Source organism: Amblyomma americanum, chromosome 3 (assembly GCF_052857255.1).
Source record: "Amblyomma americanum isolate KBUSLIRL-KWMA chromosome 3, ASM5285725v1, whole genome shotgun sequence".
NCBI classification, from domain to species: domain Eukaryota; kingdom Metazoa; phylum Arthropoda; class Arachnida; order Ixodida; family Ixodidae; genus Amblyomma; species Amblyomma americanum.
This window is the reverse complement of record NC_135499.1, coordinates 6,852,770-6,880,369: the sequence shown is the minus strand read 5'-3', so window position 1 is coordinate 6,880,369 and position 27,600 is coordinate 6,852,770. Positions and strand designations below refer to the sequence as shown.

The 27,600-nt window shown below is 48.2% G+C and overlaps 1 protein-coding gene across 1 annotated transcript in view; it reads right to left on the bottom strand.

The window, feature by feature from the left end:
* Positions 1-27,600, bottom strand: part of LOC144123113 (glycoprotein-N-acetylgalactosamine 3-beta-galactosyltransferase 1-B-like) — a 380,861-nt gene that overhangs the window by 266,369 nt on the left and 86,892 nt on the right. Inside the window, exon 3 of the mRNA XM_077656016.1 lies at positions 24,508-24,811. Within this exon, the coding sequence (XP_077512142.1) occupies positions 24,508-24,811 (304 nt within the window). The remainder of the gene's footprint in view (positions 1-24,507; positions 24,812-27,600) is intronic.

Genomic DNA, 27,600 nt, shown 5'->3' with positions numbered 1-27,600 from the left:
CCACTGAGTCGAATGCTCTCTCGTAATCAATTAAGGCTATATATAGAGGTTGATTATATTCTGCGCATTTCTCTATCCCCTGATTGATAGTGTGAAAGTGATCTATTGCGGAATATCATTTATGAAAGCCTGCCTGATCATATGGTTGATTAAAGTCTAAGGTTGCCCCGAATCTATTAGCGATTACCTTAGTAAATACTTTGTAGGCAACGGATAGTAAGCTGATCGGTCTGTAATTTTTCATTTCTTTGGCGTCTCCCTTCTTATGAATTAATACAATGTTTGCATTCTTCTAAGCTTCTGGTGCATCGAGGTCACAAGGCATTGCGTATACAGGGTGGCTCGTTTTTCTAGCACGATGTCCCCTCCATCCTTCAACAGATCTGCTGTTACCTGATCCTCCCCAGCTGTTTTTCCCCTTTCCATTGCTCCTGAGGCTTTCTTTACTTCATCTTTCGTTACTGGCCGGATGACGCATTGCTGTGCACTACTGTCTTTCTCAATAACGCTCTGATTACATTGGCTACTGTACAGGTCTGTGTACAATTCTTCGGCTACGTTACCTATCTTATCCATATTGCTAATGACATTGCCCTGCTTGTCTCTTAACGTATATACTGAAATTAAGGAGTCCTACAATCAAGACAAGGGGACAACACTACATAAGAACACCTCGAGGCACGAGCGCACGTGTCGCGCTCGTGTCGTTTGCGCTCGTGTCGTGCGGTGTTCTTATGTGGTGTTGTCCCCTTGTCTCAGTATGTACGACCAACTAGCCCCATACAAAGCTTTTTTTAACGTATACATCTGGTTTTTACCTATGCCTAGTTTCCTCTTCACCGCGTTTAGGCTACCTTCGTTTAGGCTACCAGTCCACAAGGCGAGCCGCCGCCTGCGAGGCCTACAGCAAGAGTTCGGTTAACTCGCAAGACCAGCAAGGGCCATGACGTCCGCTACGGCTAGCCGGACAAGTCAGCATTCCGGGAATGTCCCGCCGTACGTCCATCACACGCCCCGGTCGCCCCCATCATTACACGGTCTCGCCACTCCAGCAGAAATGGAGAGCGCTTTCCGGAGTGCGGCCAGCAACGACGGCGGAGGACAGCGTGAGGGGGACCGACCGCCGTGCCACCTCGTCAAGGGCTCATCGCTGACAGTGAGGCGCAGAAGCAGGCAGCTCAAGATCACCGCGATGCTGATAGCTGTCACCTTGCTGCTGGTGCCAGCAACCTACGGACCGCAAGACTATGCAACACAGTCATCGTTAACCCGACTCTCCGATGAATGTGAACACCACGTGCTGACGGCTTTACCAAAGCTGGACTGCCGCGGCATCAACCATAACTACCCATTTCCTGGAACACAGAGCGCAGACTCTGAATTCGGCGCACCCCTGGCGGCAAACCGGACGCGTATAAAAATGGCTGTCACCTTGATGCTGGTGCCAGCAACCTACGGACCGCAAGACTTTTCAACAGTCATCGTTAACCCGACTCTCCGATGAATGTGAACACCACGTGCTGACGGCTTTACCAAAGCTGGACTGCCGCGGCATCAACCATGACTACCCATTTCCTGGAACACAGAGCGCAGACTCTGAATTCGGCGCACCCCTGGCGGCAAACCGGACGCGTATAAAAGTACGCCACAGGCATCACGGCACCATTGGGCGCGGCGGCACTGCAAGCATGCGGTACGATAATCCGCTCGTCTACTTTTTGCAGGTGAGCAAAAAATTTGGCAAATGTATTCGTTCAGATGATCCATTCTTGGTAGTGCTGCCGTGCCCAAGGCTGCTGTGTCCTTTGCTGTATGATTTGGCATCTTATGTACGAAAACAACTTCTGTTTGCTGGAGACATCGAGTCAAACCCTGGCCCCGACATAGCCCAAGTGATGAAACAACTTCAAGAAATAGCGACGGACCTCAAAGATATCAAGGAGAAACGTTTAACTTCCATAGACGAAAAGTTAGAAAATCTTGCTATCCTCGATAACAAGATCTCGCGCTATTTGAACGAGGTGGCCAGCATGCAGGGGGTGGTTTCAGACCTTGAACTGAAACTTGACGATTTAGAAAATCGCTCTAGAAGGAACAATTTGATAGTTTACGGTGTCCCGGATGATTCTGAAGAGAGCGACGACTCTCTTGACAAATTAGTGAACCAAAGCATCTTTAACAAGCTCCTCAAAATTAAACCTGTAACAATCGAAAGGATACATAGGCTAGGAAAGCCGGGAAAGAAAAAGAGCAGACCAATAATAATGAAACTCCTGAACTTCCGGGATAAAGCCCGAGTGCTGAAAAATTGCCACAAACTAAAAGAGAGTGACTTCTCAATTGGCGAAGACCACTCGGTACGGGTACGCGATATCAGGAGGAAACTATGGTAGTGTGCAAAACCAAATAAGGATAGTGGAGACAAAGTACATTTGGTATACGATAAAATACGCATAAACGGAAACCTTTACCGTTGGGATGACACAACAAACGATAATGTACTCATTGAAACAGATTCACACGTTCCACAGGAGCCTGATTCACCCCCCAGCGAAAAAAACGAACAGGCAGATGCACCGGCGTCGCACACCCGTCACAAAGCGAACCGTCCCAAATAAGCTTCCTAAACCTAAATGCCCGCAGTATTATAAACAAGACAGACTCACTGGAATCCTTGCTTCCGTGCCTGGAACCAGATTTTGTGGCCGTAACCGAAACGTGGCTATCATGCGATGTCCGGAACGCTGAGATTACGCCACCTACGTATTCTGTCATACGAAAAGATAGAACAACACGTGGCGGCGGAGTGGCTATCTTCATCAAAAATAAAATACCATACACAGTCTTGCCGGAAGTCGAAAACGGCGAGGCGTTATTTTGCAAACTAATCATTGGCTCACGTAGCATTACCGTTGGATGTGTTTACCGCAGCGCTACAGCCGATCGTCACTGTATGTGGTCTCTATATAATTACATGCGCCGCTATGCTTTTGGGTCCAGATTAATACTACTCGGCGATTTCAATCTTCCTGACATCAACTGGCAGACGTTAGAGTTTAATTCTCCTTCCTCAGAAATTATCATTGATTTCATGCTCAACTTCAACCTATCACAAGTAGTAAATCAACCCACACGATCACAGGGACTCGCATCAAACATCCTTGACTTAATATTTCTCAGCGATCATTTTCCTACTGACAAAGCTCAAACTGAAACCCTAGATGGAATATCTGATCACAAATTGGTTTTATGCAATGTTCCCGTCCATGATGCCGTAATCTCGTCTCAAACGCAAATTTTGTACCCTGATTTTTGTAACGCAGACAACACCAGTATCCTAGATCACCTGAATTTTGAATTCTCACATTTCGAGGTTTTTTCTTCCAACGCTTCAACAGACATTGAAATGTTATGGCTTAGGTTCAAAACCATTGTATTGCACTGCATTCAATGTTTTGTTCCAACTAAAACAAAGAAAACAAAGAAACAAAATCTCTGGATTACGCGGGACATCATTCACGCCAAGAGGAAGGTGAAAAGACTGCGAAAGCAATTGAAGTCAAATCCACAAGCCAAAAATCAACTTACAATAGCCATCCAAACAATGAAATTAAAAATCAAAGCAGCCAGGACTAACTACTTCGCAGAAACGCTTCCTAAGCTTTTGGAACGCGCGCCCCGGAAATTTTGGGATTATATAAACCCTAAAAAGAGTGAACCTGAAGGCTCAAGAGAAGTACACCATATTACTGCCACATCCCTAAACAACTACTTTCAATCGATTTTTACTAAAGATAACGGTTTTGATCCACACTTAAACTACAGCAACGAAAAGCAGCTAGAACCACTCACTGTGACCGAGTCAGGAATACTAAATTTATTACTTGCTTTAGACACAAAGAAAGGACTAGGCCCAGACAACCTGCCGAACTCATTTCTTAAGAGATATGCCGAATGGACAGCCAAATATCTATGCATAATCTTTAACAAATCATTGTCATCCTGTGCTCTTCCGAATGAGTGGAAAATTGCAAAAATCATACCGATACACAAATCCGGAAACAAGGATGATGTCGTAAACTATAGGCCCATCTCACTCACTTCCACGACTTGTAAACTCCTGGAACACATCATCCTAAAACATATAACGACATACCTGGAACGGGAACACATCTTATCACCATTACAGCATGCATTTCGAAGGGGGTTGTCCACAACTACGCAGCTAATTGAATTAGTGCATGATTTATCCTCCGGTATCGATAATCAAAGAAAAATAGACCTATTACAATTAGATTTTTCGAAAGCATTTGACCGCGTATCCCATCGTAAACTAATAATGAAGCTGGAATCTGCATTAGGAAATAGCCCCATAGTTACTTGGATCAAAGACTATTTAACAAACAGATCACAATACGTCTCGCTTAGCCTGGAAAACTCGAACTTAGTGCCTGTAACATCCGGAGTACCACAAGGTTGCGTATTGGCCCCTGTCTTGTTCCTCATCTATATTAATGACTTACCATCAAATATTTGTTCTATCATCAGGCTCTTTGCCGACGATTGCATAATATACTGCGAGATCAGTTCAGCCGCAGACAATGTAGCTCTGAACGACGACCTTGAAACAGTAAATAAATGGTGTAAAGATTGGCAAATGAACCTAAACGTAAAAAAATCCGCCGCGTTATCAATAACCAGGAAAATACAAAAATCAGCATCTCAGTATGGCATTAATAATATCCCACTCCCCCAAGTCGTAGAACACAAATACCTCGGTGTAATCATATCCCATGACCTTAGATGGAACTCCCATATAACTCACATTACATCCAAGGCTCTAAAAAGACTCTTCTTCTTGAGAAGGCGCCTCAAACTAGCCCCATCAGAGACAAAACTATTAGCCTATAATACCCTTGTAAGGCCAATTCTTGAATACTCTAATATTGTCTGGTTTCCCTCTACTAAACAACATGTAAGTAAACTAGAACAAGTACAAAGGAAGGCAATCAGATTCATTTTTAATAAATATAGCCAAACTGACTCACCAACTGACCTACTCAAGAAAGCTGGTATGCTTACCTTGCAGAAGAGAGCCAAACTAGGACGTCTTAGATTCATGCACCAGTTGCTCAATAATCAGCTGCATATTGACACTTCTACATATTTATCCTTTACAGATACCAGGCCCACACGCCATAAGCACTCTCATACTTTAAACGAGTACACTTTCCGGACCGACTGTTTTAAACACTCATTCTTCCCGCTAACCATACGCGAATGGAATACCCTTGACCCAACCATCACAAGCTGCTCATCATTAAATAACTTTGTAGCCCTCGTCGAACACCAACTGGGTACGGAATAAATGCTTTACGCACCCTTGCATATGTACCCGCCTTCCAGTCAGGCACAGATCGTGTTCATTGTGTGCGCATTTCTACATGTTCTTCCGTTGCATTACCTTACATTTTTGCCTTTCATTTTTAAAATATTGATTCATTGGCTTCCAGTGTCTGTTCTCTGTTCCTTGATTACTGTTGTCTGTTCCGTCCATTTGAAAGTTTATACACTTTTACTTCTATTCTTGAGTTCTTGTTAAACATCTTACCCTCACAACGCTGAGTGTTGTTTACCTTTGTGTTATGCTTGCTTGCCTTATTGTGCTTATTTATTAGACTGTTCAACTTATGCCCTTCCTGTTATAATCCCATATGGGATTGACAGTATGTAGCAATAAATAAAGCATGCTTGGTTCTCTCCTAATTAAACTTCCTAATGTCGGCCACCTGGCGCTTATTTATTAACTTCGATATCTCTGTCAGTTATATTCTGTCGGTAGGGTTAGACGCCCTCATGCTTTGGCGCTTCTTAATCAGATCTTTCGTCACCTGAGATACCTTTCCGGTATCCTGTCGAACTGTCCTACCGCCCACTCCGTAATGATGGCTGTCAGATTATCGTTCATTGTATTAACATCAAGATCGTCTACCTCAGTTAAAGCCGAATATCTGTTTTGCAGAGCTATCCTAAACTCCTGTACTTTCCCTCTTACGGATAACTTATTCATGGACTTCCACTTCACTAGCTTCTTCCGTTCCCTCTTCAAGTCTAAGCTAATCCGAGACCTTACCATTCTGTGGTCGCTACAACGCACCTTTTCGACGACGGCCACATCCTGAACGATGCCAGGTTTAGCGCATAGTATCAAGTCGATTTTATTTTTGGTCTCACCATTGGGGCTCTTCCAGGTCCACTTCCTGTTTTCTCGTTTGCGGAAGAAGGTATTCATGATCTCTAAGTTATTTCTATCTGGGAATTCGATTAATAACTCTCCCCCGCTATTTCTAGAACCTATCCCATAGTCACCTTCCGCTTGGTCATTAGCCTGCTTCTTGCCCACCCTAGCAATTAAGTCGCCCATCAATGCTGTGTACTGCGATTTTGCTTTATTCATTGCCGATTCTGCGTCCTCATAAAGACTTTCAACAGTCTGGTCATCATGGCTGGATGTGGGCGCGTTGGCCTGCACAACTTTCAGCTTGTACCTCCTATTCAGCCTAATTACTATAGCTCCTACCCTCTCGTTAACACTATAGAGCTCCTATACGTTGCCAGCTATATCCTGATTAATGAGGAATCCCGCACCTAGTTCTCGTCTATCCTCTAGTCGGCGAGAGCACAGTATGTGTCCGTCCTTTAGTGCTGTATACGCCTCACCTGTCCTAATTTCGCTAAGCCCTATCACATGCGATTTAATTCCCTCTAGTTCGTCGAACAGGACTGCTAGGCTAGCCTTACTAGATAAAGTTCTAGCGTTAAACGTTCCCAGGTTCAGATTCCAGTGGCGGCCTGTCCGGAGCCAGAAATTCTTAGCATCCTCCGCTACGTCAAGGTCTGACCGCCGCCGTGGTCAGTTGCTCCGGAGCCGCTGGGGACCGAGCGGCCGAGGGTTAATTGGTTTGTTCATAGAAGGCTGTGGCCAAGTACTACACCAGGTTGGCCAAGTCCTGTTCTGGTGAGGGAGTGCGTTGTCGATTCTGGTCACCGAGATCACGCCGCACCCCAGGTCTCTTTATGCAATTCTATCGACACGCGGTTTTTTTTTCAACCCGGTGGAGAATTGCGCGGCACCAAGATTTGAACCCCGGTCCTTTTGCACGCGAGGTGGACACTATACCTCTACGCCATCGCTGTTTCATTCTTGAAAACTTATTCCTGAAATTAATAAATAAATAGACAAATAATCAGCCAACGAGGGAAGACTGGGAGGCGATTTTTGAAGAAACCATGTTGCGCATAAAAAGACAACCGCAGGAAAGGCCAAAGGAACAGAAAGAGCGCAAACTATCAACTGGGTTTAATTGTGCGAAAGTGCCTTATATATGCAAGATCACATCAAAAGAACAAGGAGGTTGAGAGAGGGGGTATGTCCAAGCAACTCCTGATCAACAACAGGTGCGCAGAAAATACTTTTCCTTATTGTAAAGTATGACGGAAGTGTCGCTAATACATTTATCACCTTTATCTTTTATGTGATAGGCCTCCAAAAGCTCACGCGCTGTTTTGTTATTACTTTTGCCTAGTATTTTAATCTGCTTAAGCAAAGGCTCGCATCCACTGCAATCAAAGCAATGAGCAGGCAAGTTAGCTCCTTCCTTATTCCGAATGGATCGGGCATGTTCCCCTGCGCGTTCATTCACGCAACGGCCTGTTTGGCCTACGTAGGCACTTCCACACTTGAGTGGGATTTCATACACCACACCAGTGGCACATTTAACGAACGTCTCAGCATGTTTGATGCCGCATCCACTGCCTCTAGTTCCTTGGGTGCCGGTTCTCGGGCACAAGGCTGCGAGTTTCCGTGGGGCAGAAAAAACGACAGAGACGCCATGCCTATTGGCCACTTTTTTTATATTGTGCGCCACTTTGTGTATGTATGGCATCACCACGATCTTCTTTTTTGGCGCCGGCTCATCCACACTACCTCGATTTCTTCTTTTTATCTTCCTAAGAAGATTCTCGGCCACGGCTTATATGACATCGCAGGGGAAGCCGTCTGAAAGCAACCTTTCAATTTGATTATTGAAACTAATATGCATTGCATGCCTGTGTGATTGCTCGGACCTGGAGTCATAGAGGGCTCTTGTTCAATAAGCGCAGGCGGCGGGTTCCCTAATGGTGTCTCAGAGTAAGGACTACCACCTTGGCAAGGGAGCGGTGCAACCCCTGCTCTCCCCTAAAACTCACCTCAAGGACGGACCGACGGGTGGATAGATAGACGGACAGATAGACGGACAGATGGATGGATGGATGGATGGATGGATGGATGGATGGATGGATGGACGGACGGACGGACGGACGGATGGATGGATGGATGGATGGATGGATGGATGGATGGATGGATGGATGGATGGATGGATGGATGGATGGATGGATGGATGGATGGATGGATGGATGGATGGATGGATGGACGGATGGAAAACTTTATTAGCTAAGAAAGTTTGAACTCTTTAAGGTCTAAGGGTCATCGCCCAGCTCTCACATTACGTGTATGTATCCAGGCCACGGAGCACCATGTCTCTGGCACCCCGGTGCAAACAGCGGAGTTGGGTGACTTGGTCCTGCGGCGCAACGAGTCCTTCCCATTCCACCCCTGTTCCAATGGCGGTCTCTACCTGTGGGGGAGGATTGGCACGGCAGCCAAGAGCATGTGGTCCAGGGTAGTGTGCGATTCTCCGCATAGAGTGCACTCTGAAGAACAGGGCGGAAGTAAGATGAAGGCCGCTCCAGTGCATCCAATAAGTTTTTAGCACCGACACACTGCCTCAGGGATTGACTTAAGAGCATTAGCTACGGGAGAAATGAAAATAAAAATTGGATTTTGAGGAATTGAAATAGCGCAGTAACTGTTTCACATATCTCGGTGGACACCCGAACCTCAACGTAAGGGAAGGAATAAATGAGGAAATGGAAGAAAAAAGAAGAAAGAGGCGACGTAGTGGAGGTCTCCGGAATAATTTCGACCACTTGGGGATCTTTAACCTGTACTAACATCGCACAGCACACTAGCATAATAATAATAATAATAATAATAATAATAATAATAATAATAATAATAATAATAATAATAATAATAATAATAATAATTGGTTTTGGGGGAAAGGAAATGGCGCAGTACCTGTCTCATATTTCGTTTGACACCTTAACCGCGCCGTAAGGGAAGGGTTAAGGGAGGGAGTGAAAGAAAGGAAGAAAGAGGTGCCGTAGTGGAGGGCTCCGGAATAATTTCGACCACCTGGCACGTTTTGAGTTTTGTTTCCATCGAAACGCGGCCGCCACTGTCGGGTTCGAACCCGGGCACTCGGGCTCAGAAGACGATCGCCTTAACCACTGAGCCACCACGGTGGGTTCTCAAGCGTTTACGTCGACGTGCTGAGCAACGTGGAGCGGAGGACGAGGAAAACATTTATTTGTGCTCTAAAAGGAGCAATATTCGCGGTCTTCGGGTGGTTCTTCCATCTTCAGACGGAGTCTTCCAGCATCTTTGCAGGGTCGGTTCCCTTAGTCCAGGGCTCCGCTGAGGAAGGCTCTCAAGTGAGCTCGCCCTACTAGTTCACGTTGGGCGTTCATGTAGTCGCTGGAGAGCATACCCTTCTACTGTTCCGCACTCGGGTTTTCTATGATAGGAATTGTCATTTTTCTGACATGCCCATGTTATATAATATAGACTTGGCTTTTCTCCACACCACAGGCAGAAGTCGCCGTATTGTGTGGGATAGGCTTTACTAAGTATGTTCAGATTTGGGAACGCGCCCGTTTGCAGTAATCGCCATGCTACTGCGTCTTCGCTGCTCAATTCCTTTCGCGGTGGTGGATATCTCATTCTCACACCTCTGTAATAGTTCAATATTTCTGAATAGCTCTGGTGTACCGGACTGGGTTCCTCGAGGTCGACTGAGATGGCCGCTCGGTTAGTGTGTGTCATCGAGTTATCCTATCGGCCTTTTGGTTACCCTGTATCTTGGTATGCCCTGGTATCCATACTATAGCGTGCTGTATTTGCTCTTTGTTCCTTTGCTGCGTGTCACTCGAGCAGAGAGTGCGGAGTGCCCTGCGACTGGCTCTGCCATTTGTGTAGTTACGGCATGCTTTTCGCGAGTCAGTTAGTATTGTTAAGGACCTATTGGTTCGGTAGCCATCCGCCGCCGCTTGAGCTACCGTTGCCTCTTTGGCCTCGACTATCGTGTAGTCCTTCATCGATGGGTTGGTGATTTCTTCTATGTCCGAGTTTATCACCTTTGTTACGGCCATATTTTCCGCTCGTCCCATGGTTCTGGTATATACTGCAGCGTCCGTGTATAGCGTATTGCCCCTGGTTGCCAATGTTTGTTGTACACATTTAGCACTAGCTTCTCTGCGTGTTTTATGCAGATTTCGGTCCATATTCTTTGGTATCGGTGCTGGCTTCAGTGTACTGCGGTGCTCGTCCGGTATCATTCCAGTTCTTTGTATCTCCTGGATTGCGTCTTCGTAGCCACATGTCTTTAGGAGCTCTCTGCCCGTTGGAGTTTGCCTGAGCCTTTGTAGCTGGGAGTTTAGTTGGGCTTCTCTCAGCTCCTCAAAGGTTTTGCGCAGCCCTAAGGCGAGCAGTTTTTCTGTCGATGCTGTTTGGGGTAGGTGGAACGCTATTTTGTATGCTTTCTTTAGGATCGTGTCCGCTTACTGCAGCTCACTTTTGACGCAATTATAGTAGGGGAGGCAATACAGTAAGTAAACTGCTGACCACTACACTTCTGGCCAGCTTTAGTGTATCACCCTACCGCATATGACATGCCTTTTGTTAAACTCTGGTGATCATGCGGGCCACTTGGACCGTTGCAGTTTTCAGCAGGTTTAATGTGTGGGAACAGCGTTCGTTGACTGTACCCACATTCCTAATATCCTGATGAGTGTTTTCTCTGGTATGGGTGGTCCCTCGAGGTAAACAATGAGCCTGAGCTCAGCGCTATTCGGGACTGTACGATTTTGCTTGCCTTTCCAGACTCTTAAGAGCTCGGACTTCTCCGGTGAGCAGGCGAGGCCTCTTGCCCTGACGTAGATTTCTATGCAAGTGGCCGCTTCCAAATCCCAACATTCGCGGTTGTTTCCTTTCTGGAAATTTCACACCTCTTCTAAGACGCAAGCAGCACCATCTACCCCACGGATTTTGCGATATTATGCGACTTACAGCCACCCTCGCTATACTCGGTGCATTTCCTCGCTATATCAGTTAATAAAGTTTACGAACATCTTCACCACGACCCAACGAACCGTTTGAAACCAACCGAAGCCCCCTGCGACAAACGGTTCGCTCGTATTGCCCGTTTGAAGGCCTTCGGGACAAGTTTTGAGGGCAGAAACGTCGTCGATGCAAATCCCGCGCATATTTTGGGCTTTATCTCAATTAGTAATTTTATCCTCAGAAACAATGCAAGTCATTTTACGTCACTTCGAACACTGCGTCAAATGGGTTGGCCCCAAGTTTTATACAGATGGTGGTCCCGGGGGGCGGGGGGGGGGGGGCACTTCGACGGCCTCTATACTGGCACATATATAACACATCGAAAGTAGAGGCATGAATTGAGGCGCTACGTGCCCGCTGTTGCTAGGTGATGTAGTGTGGTCACGTGGCAACTATTGTGGTCAATTTGACCCTCATTGTAGACAGAGGAGCCCTTGACAAACGTATGTAGAAAGAGCTAACGTTCTTAAAAGCAGTCCACTCTAGCCCAGTCTGATCTGAGGCTCCATGGAGTTTTACTCTGTGTATATTGCCTTGGGTGTTTGGAGTTTACCACGGCACCCACCCATCGACCTGTCATGCAAGCTGCGGCCTACTACACTTTCCGTGATAGAAGCTGCGACTACCCAAACCATTCCACTGCAGTCAGCTCGACGACGTGGAAGACTGGCTTGTCGAGTTTGCACGGGTCGCCCCGTTCAATCCGTGGGACGACGCCGCCAAGCTTCGAAACGTCTTCTTTAGCCTGGAGGAGCGCGCTCGTACGTGATATGAGAACCGAGAAGATGCCTTAACATCATGGCGCGAGTTCCGCCGACGCCTGCTGGGGACCTACATCAGCACAAGTTGTCGAGAACGGGATGAACTGGCTTTGTAGTCTCGCATTCAGATGCCGAACGAGACTGTAACCACGTGCGTGGAGGACATGACCCGTGGCGAGCTGACCCCCCATGCCCGAAGAGAAAAAGGTGCGCCACCTCATGCGCGGCGTTAAAGAGCAACTGTTAGCTGGCCTCGTGCGCAGTCCACCGGGGACTATTGCTGAGTTTCTTACGGAAGCGGTCACCATGGAGAAGATGCTCCTGCGCGGGCCACCGCCTACGACAGGCCGTTACTCACCGCTTCGGCTACAGAGTCGTTTCCTTCCTTCGGGGCTAACGTTTATCTTCGCGAATTTTTGCGCTCCGTTGTGCTCAAAGAGCTCCCGACACTTTTCGGTGCTCCCCAGCCAACGGCAGGCTCTCTCGCGAGCCTTGCCCACAAAGCGGTTCAAGTATTTATGTCTTCGTTATCGTCCGCTGACCCGCCGACTTTTCCGACGGAGTACAGTCAGCCAACGTATGCTGAAGCCTCGCAACGTCCTGCGCCGTCTTCGGCGCCCCTTTCTCCGTTCAGTCAAGGCTCACTGTTTTCCGACGACCCCGTCACGTACATCATCAAAGGACAACCACCCCAGCGGAAGACGGATCTGTGGCGTGCCCATAATCGGCAGTGTCTGTGCTTTTACTGCGGGGAACCCAGTCATTTGTATCGCCAGTGCCCATATCGACAGCTTGGGCTGCAGGGTTTCCCGTCGACATGCCCTGCGCACTGTTAGGTCACCAACCCAGGAAGGTCGAGGACTACGCTGCGCAGCAGCGCATGTCGACAATTCACCAGCGGCAGTCCCGATCTGCGTCTCCACGCCGACCATCGCCTCAGCCCCAAAGCTCCTCCTGGATTACGCAGCGACGGTCTCCAAGCACCCCCCCCCCCCCCCCCCCGGGTAAAGTAAAAATAGCGACCTCCGGGGTGAGGCCGCTGGCAACCGATGCGATCAAGACTCCCGGACAAAGCGATCAGCGGCCGATCACGGCTTAAAGGCATCGACAGCAGTTCCTGAACCCGGAGATCGATTTTCGATGGATATACCCATGCTACTCGACGGCTATAAGGTTAGCGCTTTGGGTGACACTGGCGCTGATTTCTAGATTTTAAGCGGAAAGCTAGCGGCGTTTTTTAGAGTGGTAATGACACGGGTGGCGGACATGCCATAATTCCGCGTGTCCCGTGCACGGTGGTGGTGGTAGTGGTTTTTTTATTAAAATAATAATAAAAAGGAAGGAAAAGATTTTTGCTAGCCCCGGCATCTGCCATCGATACTGAAGCACCTGAGCTGGGGCAGCGGAAATAAAGGATAGCAGGCAGAATGGAGAAATGAAATGAAAGAGTTGAGGGGACATGAAGAGAGGATAGGGGAGGAGTATTATGTACAAGCTATTTACACAATAAGAAATATGTCCAGGTTGTGCGCGTGTTTAGTTCATTTTAGAGGAATTAAAAACACACGCGCACAGCACTGTGTTGGCTACAGCTGGAGTGGGGCGTCCAGTTATTAATCGTTCAAGGTAGAACTCGCGGAGCGTTCGGTCACTGAGTGTAACACCCTGACGGAGAACAGACGGGACGTCAAGCCCGTGTGTTCGAGGAATGCACAGAGGGTCACCAAAGTTCGCTCACAAGTGCGCGCACTGCCCTGCGGCCACAATAGCGTCTTGATGGAGTCTGGAAGTATGCCGTGCGTCCTATAGGCCGCGAGCATATCGCGACGATCATCGGAGAACGCGGCACAGTGAAGAAGCAGGTGTTCTAGTGTTTACACTGCACCGCATCCGTCACACACATCACTCGTCGCGATTCCGTGACGCACCCGTCGTTCCCCGGGCCACACGCAGCCAATGCGCGCGCGGAGGATCATTGCACGCTGTGACCGTGTAAGTGCGCGACAGCTGGTGATACTGTCGATTCGCTCACCTCCTGCGATGTGTGGGTCAGGGTGCTGCCTTCGGAGATGGTCGTGGATGGCCGCACGCACGTCCTCCAGCGCAAGGGCGGCAAAATTCGCAACTCCCCAATTCTTGTCAGCAGAATAGTTCTACCTGACTGCTCCCCTGACTGCATCCTTGGCGCTGATTTTTTCCGGGACTATGGATCTATTATCCACCTCGGAAAGCGCACCTTGACATTTTCGACCGAGAAAGCTGATGTTTACACTGAGGACCTTCAAAGCCGCGCCGCCTTTCGAATTTCCGCCGAGAGAGTGGATTGTGCTACGCGCCAGTGTTTTTGTGAGTGTTCACTGCGAAACGCTACGTGAAAGGGCAGCGGTCGCAGAAGGCAACCTTCCCCCTTCGCCCACCCACGGCATTTGCTCAGCGCGAAGCCTCATCATCTCTGTGACGGCTGGTCTGAGCTCCTGGTGACTAACTTCACTAAGGAGCCCCGACATATTTTTCGTGCTACTGCCATCGCATTCGCCCACCCCTTAGCGCAGATTTCAGAATGTTTCGCGTTCAACGCTGTTAGACCTGTGCGTCCGTCCTCTGGCGGTGTTGACATCAGTCCGAATCTCTCGGTAACTCAACAGCGAGAACTACGCACCCTGCTACTAGAATAACTACCTGTTATGCGTCTTCGTCGAAAGTACGGAAAACGGATTTTCTTCTGATCCGGAGTACCTGGGTTGGAACCCTACCGCGGAGGCTGCGTTTTTATGGAGGAAAAACGATAAGGCGCCCGTGTGCTGTGCGATGACAGTGAATTATTCCGGAGCCCTCCACTACGGCACCTCTTTCTTCCTTTCTTCTTTCACTCCCTCCTTTATCCCTTCCCTTACGGCGCGGTTCAGGTGTCCGCCGATATATGAGACAGATACTGCGCCATTTTCTTTCCACAAAAAAAATGGCCAGGCTTAGCTTGGTTAAGCCAAGAATGCGTTGCATATCTCGATGGAGTTCCGTGCTGCTCCGTTGACACGATAGGCTATTGACTCGATCGCCATTGAAACTGCCCGTGTAGCAGCGCTCGACCGCCTTTGATTCGATAGACTACCGGTTCGAGGGCCCTCGAAATGCCCGTGTGACAGGGGTATAAGACTCTTCCGGCGAAGGAGCGCAGCTCTTTTATACATATGCCGTGACGTCAATCATAGCGCAGCGCCCCTAGCGGGAGGAGCGGGAGTCAGGTGGTGGCTGGGGCCGCGCGCGACCGCGCCAGTTGGGGCCCAGCTTTTCCTCCGTGACGTGACGCGCCGGCGCAGCACCCCTGGCGGGAGGAGCGGGAGTCAGGTGGTGGCTGCGGCCGCGCGCGACCGCGCGAGTTGGGGCACAGCTTTTCCTCCGGCTGTCGTGACGTCACGTCACGTGGTTTGGTGGCTGCCCGGCCGCGCCCAAGGGCGGAACTGAGTGATTGCAATATCCAACGCATAAAAAGCCAATAAAACCAAGCACCGCATCATTACGCCCTACGATGCCCGCACTATCCGCCAGCAGCCGTACCGCATCTCACCGAAGGAGCGTGAGCCGATCCAAACGCAGGTGAAGGAGTTGCTTTCAGATGGAACCATTCAACCTTCCAACAGCCCCTGGTCGTTACCTGTCGTGCTGGTGAAGAAAAAGAATTGGACACTCCACTTCTGCGTTGATTATCGAAAGCGGAGCAACATCATTAAAAATGTGTCTACCTGCTGCCTCGTATTGACGACTCGCTCGACAGACTTCGTCACGCCCAGTACTTCACATTAATTGACTTAAAGGGCGTGTACTGGCAGATGGAGGTCGACGAGCTCTTCCGCGAAAAAACGGCTTTCGTTACCCCCGACGGACTGTCCGGGCTTTTGTGCTATATTCAGCGCCGGCAACTTTCCAGCGCATAATGGATTCAGTTCTCACTGGACTCAAATTGCAAACTTTTTTGGTTTATCTCGATGATGTCGTCATGTTTTCGAAACATTTGTAGAGCACCATGAACACCTGACGACAGTGTTAGGAATTGCCACTTTGGGTACAAAGAGATGAAGTTTCTCGGCCATCTTGTGAGTGCCAAGGGCGTTAAACCCGACCCTGGGAAAATTGCTGCTGTCGCCAATTTTCCCGTTCCTACAACCAAGAAAAGTGTGCAACGCTTTCTGGGTCGGTGCGTATACTACCGCCGCTCCATCGCCAACTTTTCAGATTGCCGCACCCCTGTACCGCTTCCCGCGCGATGGTAAACATTTAGTGTGGGCAGCCGAGCAGCACGAAGCTTTTGCCGGTCTGCGCAGACTGCTGCAAACAACCCCTGTTCTTGCGCACTTTGATGAAGAGGCTGACATCGAAGTCGACACCGACGCCAGCAACATCGGCCTCGGCACCGTTCTCGTCCAACACGAAGGTGGCGTGTAAAGTGTCATCGCGTATGCAAGCCGCACGCTCTTTCGCGCTGGAACACACTATTCGACTATGGCAAATGAATGCCTCACGGTTGTGTAGGCAACCATGAAATTTCAACCTTACCTCTACGGCCGCCTTGTCAAAGTGGTTACCGACCACTATTCTCTGTGCTGGCTGCACAATCTTCGCGACCCATCGGGGTGCCTAGCAAGATGGAGCCTCCGCCTCCAAGAATTCGACTGCACTGTTGCGCGTAAACCTGGCCTGACGCAGGAAGACTCTGACGCACTCTTGCGCGCACCCGTCGGGTTAGCCGATAACAAAATCGAGGACGAGAGTGGCTTTCTTTGAGTTGTCAGTGACTTAGACTTAATGCCCCAAGAGTGAGTTGGCCCAGACCTGCGACATATCATTATCTAGAGGGCTAAGCTGCCGATGTACATCGACAGTTTTCTAGGAACCTGCCGGCCTTCTGCCTCCGGAACGACATTTTGTTTAAGAAAAACTCCAGCACTGTTGACCGAGCCCACCTCCTCGTCGGGCCGGCATACCCCCGCGCGGATATCCTTTTTGCTCGCCACGATGAGCCCACCTCCGGCCACTTGGGCTTTGCACGTACACTTGCACGCGTGCGCCAGGCATATTATAAAAGTTTCTGACGCCGTTCATCGTTACGTCAGAGGCTGCCGCGACTGCCAACGTGGGAAGGCGCCCCTCTCAAATCCGCGGATTTGCTCCAACCTATTCAACCGCCTCGAACGCTGTTTGAACAAGTCGGCATCGATCTTCTGGGCCCATTTTTTGTGTCATCGGTCGGTCACAAACGGATTATAGTTGCGACCGACTATTTATTAAGGTATGCGGAAACTAAGGCAGTGCAGCGTAGCACGTCATCTGAGATCGCCCAGATGTTTAAGCGGAAAATCGTGTTGTGTAATGGCGCACCGTCCCACATAATCACTGATCAAGGCACGGCGTTTACGGCACAACTCATGCGCAACGTATTTGAGCTGAGTCACAAGATCCACCGCAAAAACACTGCCTGTCACCAACAGACGAACGGGCTCACAGAGAAACATGGGACAAAAATCTCCCGTACGTTACGTACGCCTACAACACGGCCACCCAAGAAACCACCCGCCTTTTTCGTTTGGTCCACGGACCTGCTGTTCAGACGATGTTGTATGCCATGGTTCCATGCTGCAATGATGATCACCCGCTCACACCAGAGAGAGAGAGAGAGAGAAACAACTTTATTGATTCGAGCTCGACGTCTGCTTAGACGCCGTCGATGGGAGTGGTTCCCTCTTCACGGGACCCATATGCTTCCCTAGCCGCCTGGCCCCTATCGATGAAAGTAATCAAGGCAGCGCGCCGGGCATTGACGGCATTACATACAAGATGCTAAAACATATGAGCGACAAAAGCCGAGCTGAACTGCTAAACCTCGCCAACACGTCCTGGGAGAAGGGTTCGTTACCAAAAGAATGGAAAGAAGCGGAGGTGCGTTTCATTCCCAAGCCGGAGAAACCACCCCACGTCGACAACCTGCGCCCCATCTTCCTCACGTCGTGTGTGGGGAAGGTGGTCGAGCGTATGGTTTTCAAGAGACTACAGAGACATTTGGACGTCACTGATCAGCTACCACCGACTATGTACGGATTCCGGAGGCACCTGAGCACGCAAGACGTCTTGGTGCAACTACACGAGCTAGTTATCAAGCAGGCGAAGCCTCATACGCCAAGAGCTATCCTGGCGATCGATCTAAAGGGGGCCTTCGATAACGTCACACACGAAAGTATCCTCCGTAACCTGCGCCAAACGGGGTGCGGGAAGAGCACCTTCAAGTATGTGCAGGATTTCTTAACCAACAGAACGGCAACAATCAAAATTGGAGAGGAGAAGTCGAAACCAATAGCCCTGGGAGACAGAGGCACCCCGCAAGGGTCGGTTCTTTCGCCGCTTCTCTTCAACCTGGCACTCCTCCCTCTCCCGACTTTGCTTCAAGACATAGAGGGCACAGATCACGCTCTTTACGCAGACGATATCACCGTGTGGACGTCGAGGGCAGGGTCGGAGAGTTGGATGGAGGAGACCCTTCAGAGAGTGGCAAAGACCGTGCACGAGTTCGCTCAATCGTGCGGCCTCAGTTGCTCGCCCCAGAAGTCGGAGTTACTCGTCATCAAGCCCAGAGGAAAGCAAGGAGACCAAGAGAACATCCGCATCACCATCGATGGGGCGAACATAACGCCAACCACGCAAGCACGTATTCTGGGTGTCATCTTCCAGAACAACGGCAAGGCGGGGGCGTCGATAGACAAGATCAAGGTTTCAACGGAACAAATTTCGCACATGATCAGGAGAGTAACGAACAGAAAAAGAGGATTCAAGGAGGACGATGCACTGACGCTTGTCCAGGCCTTCGTGACGTCGCGCATCGTTTACGCGGCGCCGTACCTGAATTTACTCAAGAAAGACCAGGACCAGTTGAACGTTATTATACGCAAGGCAACCAAGATGGCGCTGGGCATACCGACGCATTCCTCGACCGACAAGCTTCTCGGCATGGCCAAGCACAGCAACGTTGAAGAGTTAATAGAAGCTCATCTGTCCAATCAAAGAGTCCGGCTCAGTCAAACTTCGGCGGGACGTCGCGTTCTTGCCAAGTTGGGCTGGCAAGAGGCAGACCGGAAGGAAACGGGACCGTTACCCAGGTTGTGGGCGCATAAAATCTACAGTAAACCGCTGCCTCGAAACATCAGGCTGGGTCGTAACGACGGCCGCAGAGCGGCTCGTATAGCGGCTTTGACGGAGACATTAGATCAAATTAAAGAAGAAGAACAGGGCGTCACTCTCTTCACAGACGCTTCATTACCCAAGTTTTCATCGAAAGCCACGCTGGCAGTTACGACGCGGAATATGCTCGTAACCTGCGCATCTATTGAGACGTCTTTTCCAGACGTGGCAGAAGAGGCCGCGATAGCGCTAGCACTCGCGCAGCCCAAAGTGGGAAGAATTGTCACTGACTCGCAAAAGGCGTATAACAGTTATAGAAAGGGGTGGGTGTCCCTTGCGGCACTAGGAATTCTCAAAAGTAAACGCGACGTTCCTGAAAGGAAAGTTGAGTTGATATGGACACCGGCTCACTCTGGGCTGGAGAGCAACGAACTTGCCCACCAGTTCGCCCGAGAGATGGAATACCGGGCAGAGGAAGGTGAGCCACAGTCCATTATTAGTTATAAGGACATTACGAACTATTACAAGACGCAGAGGCGACGTTACCCCGATCCTCACAAATCGCTTAACAGAGAACAGCAAGCGATATACAGGCAGATACAGGCAGGATCCTTCCCGCACCCTTATCTTCAAAACAAGATGTACCCGGAAAGGTACGAGAAGGAATGTGATTTCTGCAAGGCGCAGTTAGGCACGCTCCAACATGTCATTGGAGTATGCAACTTCAACAAGGAAATCCCCCCACCTCTTACCTGCCCCACTACCCCACCCCATCCCTCACCCTCCCTTACCGAGCGATGGGAGACCTTGCTAACCAGCCCCGCCGTGGAAGACCAGCTCGTCCTGATCTCACGCCAGACTCCGAGCAGTTCGCTCAGCGCGCCGAGGAAGGACGTCAACTGGCCCATAGTCACCTTCATCGGCAGCAGGGCACTGATGCACTCAGCTATAAACTCCGTCATCGGCACGTCACATGCCACCCGGTGAGCAAGTTTGGGTGTCAGAGTTTGGGTCAGACAAGCCCTGATGTGCCGTTACTTTGTACCTTAGAGTTTTGCGCCTTGTCACAAAGGTGACCTACGAAGTTCTTCCAAACGGGACTGCGAAGCCTCATCATCGCTCACCCCGCTCTCAGGTTGTGCACATAGTCCGCATGAAACAGTACTTCACGCGGTAATGTGCAGTACGCTCTGAGTCTGTCTAGTTGTCGCGTGGGACTCCGCCCGCCTTCATTGCCAAACCTGTTCTTGTTCTGATCGTTTTGTTTCCATGCCAACGCTCGCAAGGGGGAGTAATGCCACCTGGTGTTCTCAGGTGGCGCATGAAAGTAATGACGTTGAAGTGTTGTCGCGCTGGCTAGCTGCCGAATTTTATCTGTCAGTGAGCTGTCGCCCTGTCTCCCGTGACAATATATTATGCTTTAAATATATCCTCTGCTGTTGGTGGACCTCCCACGAGGTTGACCGTTCTGGGAGGGCCGATGGACGTGGAATGCATAAGCATTACAGCGCACGTGATGGAAAAATTCGTCCCTCCGTCTGAAGCCTCGGTTGGTAGGTAGCGAAGTGGAAACATGAGATTTCCTGTTCACTTTAACACCAGAAGGGGACGTGAAAAGAAAAACGGAGATAGGGTGACGGTGATGATGGCGGGTGGGAAAGTGGGCAGAGGCAAATCTCTCTGTCCGCTTTTAGAGGAAGGGTGGAGGGAGAGTGAGCGTGGAGAGAAAGTTGGTGGCATTGTGGAGAGAGGGAACTTCCTCAGCCTACTTTCAGTGAAGAGGGCAGAGAATGTGGGGGAAGGAAAAGGGTAGACGGCAGCGGCGGGTGGGGATAGTGGACAGGGTGACGGCGTGTAGACCTGTGGATGCTGGATTGGATCGGAAGCGGGGCGCATTCTAGTACGCCGCCTGTAGGCGTGGTCCGAACCCGTCACCGGCAGCGGCTGCTACGCTCCTGGGGAACAGTGTGCAAAGGCAAACTATAACGCATCATTCGCGTTGATCGTCCATCATTTTTTGTGAAGGAGATGATGTTGCTTTGGCAGTTACAGGTTAAGCGTTGGCGAGGTGTAGTATCAGCTGGTCAGCGCCGATAACTGTTCCTTTTCGTTTGCCGTTACAGGTGTTCATTCCCCCTCGTTTTAACCGGCGCTTCGCTAAACAACAAAGATGCATTAAGGACAGTTGCCGGGCCAGTTGGTACATGATCTCACCGAAAAACAGCGCGCTTACACGGGACACGAGAAAGGAGACACGCACACACACAGCGCTGACTTACAACTGCAGGTTTTATTGCATTGCTCACAATAAATACTAGAAGGGAAAAACAAAAGCAGTGGAAGGCGAGGAAGAATTCCTTCTGTCGCATCATGTCGTCATAGTTATTCAAGATATTGAATCTCTTTTCTTGTCAATGCTATCGATGGTGTGCTAACGCATGACGCGGCTTTCCTATCAATGATGAAAGCTTCATACAGCTCGCGCTTGTGCTGGTGATTATATCGCCTCAAAATCTGGCTTCGTCCAAAGTTAGGTGTGCAGTGACAGCCAGATACGTGTTTTGCCAGCGTGCTGCCGTATCCCGTGCGGATGTTAGTGGCGTGCTCTCGTAAACAGTCGTTTATGCAACGTCCACTTTGACGCACATACGATGCACCGCATGACAGCGGGATCTCGTAAATTACCGCCGTGTCACATGTGGTGAACATTTGTTCATGCTTTTTACTGCACCGCACTGGTTTTGGGGCATCTTCGTTCACCAATCTGCAAAGCAAATTGAGCTTTCTGGGTGCAGTTAGAATCAAATCCACTCCAGCGCGCCCTACTATCTTCTTCAACGAGTGGCTGATCACGTGTAGATACGGCATAACAGCCCTCTTCTCTTTTTCTTTCCGTGGCTTCTTCGGGTGGCCAGATTGGCGGAGATCTTTCAGGAGCTTGAATCCGATCCCTGAAATGAGGGCATTCGGGAAGCCCGCTTCGCGTAGACGTTTCAGCTGGGACTCTGTGCTAGCTTGCTGACGGTGATGGCACGATCTTTTGAGGGTATTCTTAAAGGCACCCAAGGCTTTTGCTCGTTTGACGAGCTTCGTATGCGAGGAAGAGTATGGCAAAAGGCTTCTCTTTGACCTCGGAGCATAGCACCAGCACAGATGGTCCTCACTTGGAAACAACCGCAGGTCAAGGTACTGAAGTTCAATCAATCAATCAATCAATCAATAAATAAATAAATAAATAAATAAATAAATAAATAAATCATGTTTATTTAACATCATGACGATGTTGGATGCGCCGACAAGAAGCCATTGGGAAGGCTTGACGAGGCCGACGCACCCCACAAGGGCTTTGCAGTGGTACACAACATGGTAGCATTTCCAGGGATAAAAATAAGAAAATGAACAAAAGCAACATATTTGGCATTAGCTGTACATCAATTCGGACTCCTTATTTAGTGGATGTGGGAGAGTGTAGCTCAACATTTGATGACCATAATTTGTTCGCCTCCTAGGCACATACCATTTGGGTGTCGCACGTGTAGTGTACTTTGGCTCATTGCATTGTAATCCTGACAGATTTAGCATATTGCAATTATTGTCATTAACACCGGTTTTATACCGTTGTAGAAGTAAAACTTCGTACAGCTGTGGCAAACGGATGATTCGAAGTTCATTGAAAAACGGTTCGGTGTGTTCTAGTCGAGGAGCATTCAAAATATTTCGAACAGCTTTCTTTTGAAGAAGATACAAGCGGTTAATATTTGTAAAAGACGTGGTACCCCACACCAAAAAACAATAATTTACAACAGAGGAAAAAAGTGCACTATACAACATTTTCTTGATAATCTTCGGCATGAAATATCTCAGTCGACACAAAATACCGACAACCTTTGACAGCTTGTTCATCACCATGTCAACGTGATCATTCCAACTCAAATGCTCATTAAAAATAACACCTAAACGTTTGACCGCAGGGACCGTTTCGATGAGCGACTTACCGATCCTTAAACAGAGTGTGGCATATTTGTCAACTTGTTACGAGACCGGAAAAGCACTGCCTTCATTTTTGCAGTGTTTATGTTTAATAAATTATTTTGAGACCATTCTTGGAGTGACTGTAAACATTTTGTGGCTTGTTTCTCAAGATCGGGCAGCTGTGCAGCTCTAAAGAATAAAGTTTTCACCCATGCAAGGACCCAGGTCAGGACCCAGGCAAGGACGTGGAGGCCCTTTTCAAGGTATTTTCTGAAAACTTAGGAGAATTTGAATTGACAAAAGAATTGCCTGATGAAGGCCAACTTCAGTACCTTGACCTGCGGTTGTTTCCAAGTGAGGACCATCTGTGGTAGTGCTATGCTCCGAGGTCAAAGAGAAGCCTTTTGCCATACTCTTCCTCGCATACGAAGCTCGTCAAACGAGCAATATCCTTGGGTGCCTTTAAGAATGCCCTCAAAAGATCGTGCCATCACCGTCAGCAAGCTAGCACAGAGTCCCAGCTGAAACGTCTACGCGAAGCGGGCTTCCCGAATGCCCTCATTTCAGGGATCGGATTCAAGCTCCTGAAAGATCTCCGCCAATCTGGCCACCCGAAGAAGCCACGGAAAGAAAAAGAGAAGAGGGCTGTTATGCCGTATCTACACGTGATCAGCCACTCGTTGAAGAAGATAGTAGGGCGCGCTGGAGTGGATTTGATTCTAACTGCACCCAGAAAGCTCAATTTGCTTTGCAGATTGGTGAACGAAGATGTCCCAAAACCAGTGCGGTGCAGTAAAAAGCATGAACAAATGTTCACCACATGTGACACGGAGGTAATTTACGAGATCCCGCTGTCATGCGGTGCATCGTATGTGGGTCAAAGTGGACGTTGCATAAACGACTGTTTACGAGAGCACGCCACTAACATCCGCACGGGATACGGCAGCACGCTGGCAAAACACGTATCTGGCTGTCACTGCACACCTAACTTTGGACGAAGCCAGATTTTGAGGCGATATAATCACCAGCACAAGCGCGAGCTGTATGAAGCTTTCATCATTGATAGGAAAGCCGCGTCATGCGTTAGCACACCATCGATAGCATTGACAAGAAAAGAGATGCAATATCTTGAATAACTATGACGACATGATGCGACAGAAGGAATTCTTCCTCGCCTTCCACTCTTTTTGTTTTTCCCTTCTAGTATTTATTGTGAGCAACGCAATAAAACCTGCAGTTGTAAGTCAGCGCTGTGTGTGTGCGTGTCTCCTTTCTCGTGTCCCGTGTAAGCGCGCTGTTTTTCGGTGAGAACAAAGATGAACTCACCTTAGATTTTCCACGATGACGAAAGAGCTGACCGGTGCCCACAGAACCCACTGCGCGACGGCGGAGCCCCGCTGGTGCAAGTGGCGGAGGACCCTGTGGCATGCCCGTGATTGATCGGGCTCGTCCACGAACGTGGTCAGTCCCAGCCGCACCGCCTCCGGATCACTGCTGACGAAGAGCAAGTGGTCACAGTGTCGCCCCCAGGTGTCATTGACGAGAAGGTCAAGGTCCGCATACTGATCGTGGACCATGTAAACCACGCAGAAGATGACGGCGCTGGACTGCGGCGCTTCTTCCTCCAGTTCTGGGATTTAAACGGACGATTGAGAATATGATGAATGCTGAGCGCAAAAGCGCAAAAAGAGGACACAGAAAAAGAATGACAACACGACCGCTTACTTCCAACTCAAGTTACTTGCAATTCAATTAGGTAAAGACAAATTTTTTAATCACGATATAGCGGCCCTACCAAAAATGATACCAAGAAGTTTTGGAAGGTAATAAATTCCAAGTATTCAGCTAGACACGATATATCAGTTATAACGGACGACGAGTACTTTTCGCCACCGCAGGCAGCAAAACGATTTACTTTATTTTTTAGTTCCGTATTTACTGAAGAGATGTCCATTCTCGCTGATCTCAACTTTCCTTCTGTTAGCGCCGCCATTGACAATCTCATCATCAGTACTGAAGAGATAGAAAAAGCAATTGACAGACCACAAATTAACTCGTCGCCTGGTCCTAACGGTGTATGCCCTAAGCTATTAAATTAGCAAAACCGGCTATATCTCACATTTTTACCGCCTTTCTCCAGCAATGTTTAGACACGGGTGCGTACCTGACCCGTGGAAACATGCTCGTTTATACACAAATCGCGTGACCAATCCATGCTAACAATTTACAGACCTATCTCCTTAACCAGTATACTGTGCAAACTGTTGGAACATATATCTTCTGCCATATTGAAATACTTGAGCGACCACAGCTTCTTTTTTCCTAATCAGCATGGCTTCCTACGTGGTCGTTCGTGTGATACGCAGTTTGAATTACCGACCTTCATCATGCCGTCCACGATAAATTAAGAATACACTCAATATTTATTGATTTCACGAAAGTGTTTTATAAGGTGCCCCATTCTCGTTTACTATTAAAAATCAATTTTCTCAACATTGGCAAGCATATCATTACTTGGGTCACTAATCTTATCAATCGTTATCAACATGTCTGTGTAAATGGGTATTGTTCTTCCCCAACCTTGATAAAATCTGGCGTGCCGCAAGGCTGAGTGCTCGGGCCAGTTCTGTTCTTGATGTACATTAATGATATAGGTGATTATAGAACAAAGCATATTAATAATATTACCGAGTACAGATTTCGTAGTGGCACATTCAAATCATCGTTTTTTCTACAAGCCATCCGAGTTTGGAATGCGTTGCCGAATGATGTGGTCACCTTTAATTCGTTTGATGGTTTTTTGGAAGGATTGTCAAATCTTGAATCGGAATAAGTGTACTCTTTTCGAAATGTTTGTTTTTATTTTGTTTTCTGCGCACATGATTTATCGGATGGTATTGCATTGCCTTGTTCCTTTTTTCAAGATATTTTGCAAGCAAATATTACTATTTTCATTCCGGCACTAACCTGACCGTAAAAGTTTTTTATGTGTGTTATTTATCCCTGTCCTGGGAATGCCTCCACAATGAGGCTATCAGTATGTTGTAAATAAAATAAAAATAAATAAATTACCTCTAATACTAAATTATTTGCCGATGACTGTGTTATTTATAGAAGATCAACAACCCTGACGACACTAACTCTTTGCAGACAGACCTTGACAGCATCGCCACTTGGTGTGAACAGTGGCAAATGCAAATCAGCGTTTGTAAAACAAACACCATAACATTCACCACCAATAAGTAGCTTCAAAATCACTTTTATTCCAAAACTGCTATTCCCATTGAGAATGTCTCCACAGTTAAATGTCTAGGTGTTCATCTTTCGTCTGATGTAACACTGAACAATCAGATCAATGCAGTTGATACTAACTCATCTAAGGCACGCGGATTTATAAGGCGTCACTTGCATCAAGCTAACCCTGCCACAAAGATTTTAGCTTACACTACACTTGTCCGCTCAAAAATAAAATACGCATCTTTAAGTTGGAACCCGCATCAAATGCACTATAAAAAAAAATAGAGTCGATACAGAATAAAGCAGCGAGATTTATAGCTAATGTACTATGCACGCCATTCTAGTGTAACGCCCATCAAAGCATCGCTAAAGCTACCATCACTTGAAAAGCGAAGTATACTAGCATCATTATCACATTTTCACAGATTGCATCAGCCCAGTCATCGTTCGCTTCAACTTATATTGGACCCGCACACCGCATTTTTTCGCTCTTAGGTAATGCTCTGAAAATTGAACCAATCAAATCAAATAGTTTTATTTTCACCAGAGATTTACTGGTTGGAGCACCTGGGCTAAAAGCTGCTCGAGGCAGCTTGACGTGGCCCAGGTGACCATTACAAGGTAGGGCGTGGTGAACGTTAAAACACTACAATGTAGACACCTCGAAATAAACAGCAGAAAAACTAAACCGACGTGTTCATACGCGTGCTACACAAGCGCTCAAAAAGCAAGTATATGTAGTATATAAAACATTGTAGCTCCAATAAATAAATCGTGGACACAAACATTGCAGTCAAGTCACTCAGACATGAGGCATATCAAAACATATTTATCATTCAAAAGAGCCAACAACTACTTGAAATTGCAGGCACTTGCCAGTTATACAATACTTTAAACACCACAGCACATATGTAAACTAAAGAAATTGCAACAAAGTACAGCAAACAAGAGCACTAGGTTATGAGAAAAGCACAACTATTTCGACAGATATGTTGCGTAAGACTAGTAATCAGAGCATTGTTCATGCGATTTTTATTCCTATATCTTAAGAAATTGTTTTCTCAACTGGTTTAGCGTGGGCTTAGTATCATAACTGTACCTGTTTAGTAGAAGTGGAAGATTATGTTTTTGTGACTGGATTTTATAATTAGTGCGGAAGCGCGAGACGCGCCAAATTTCAGA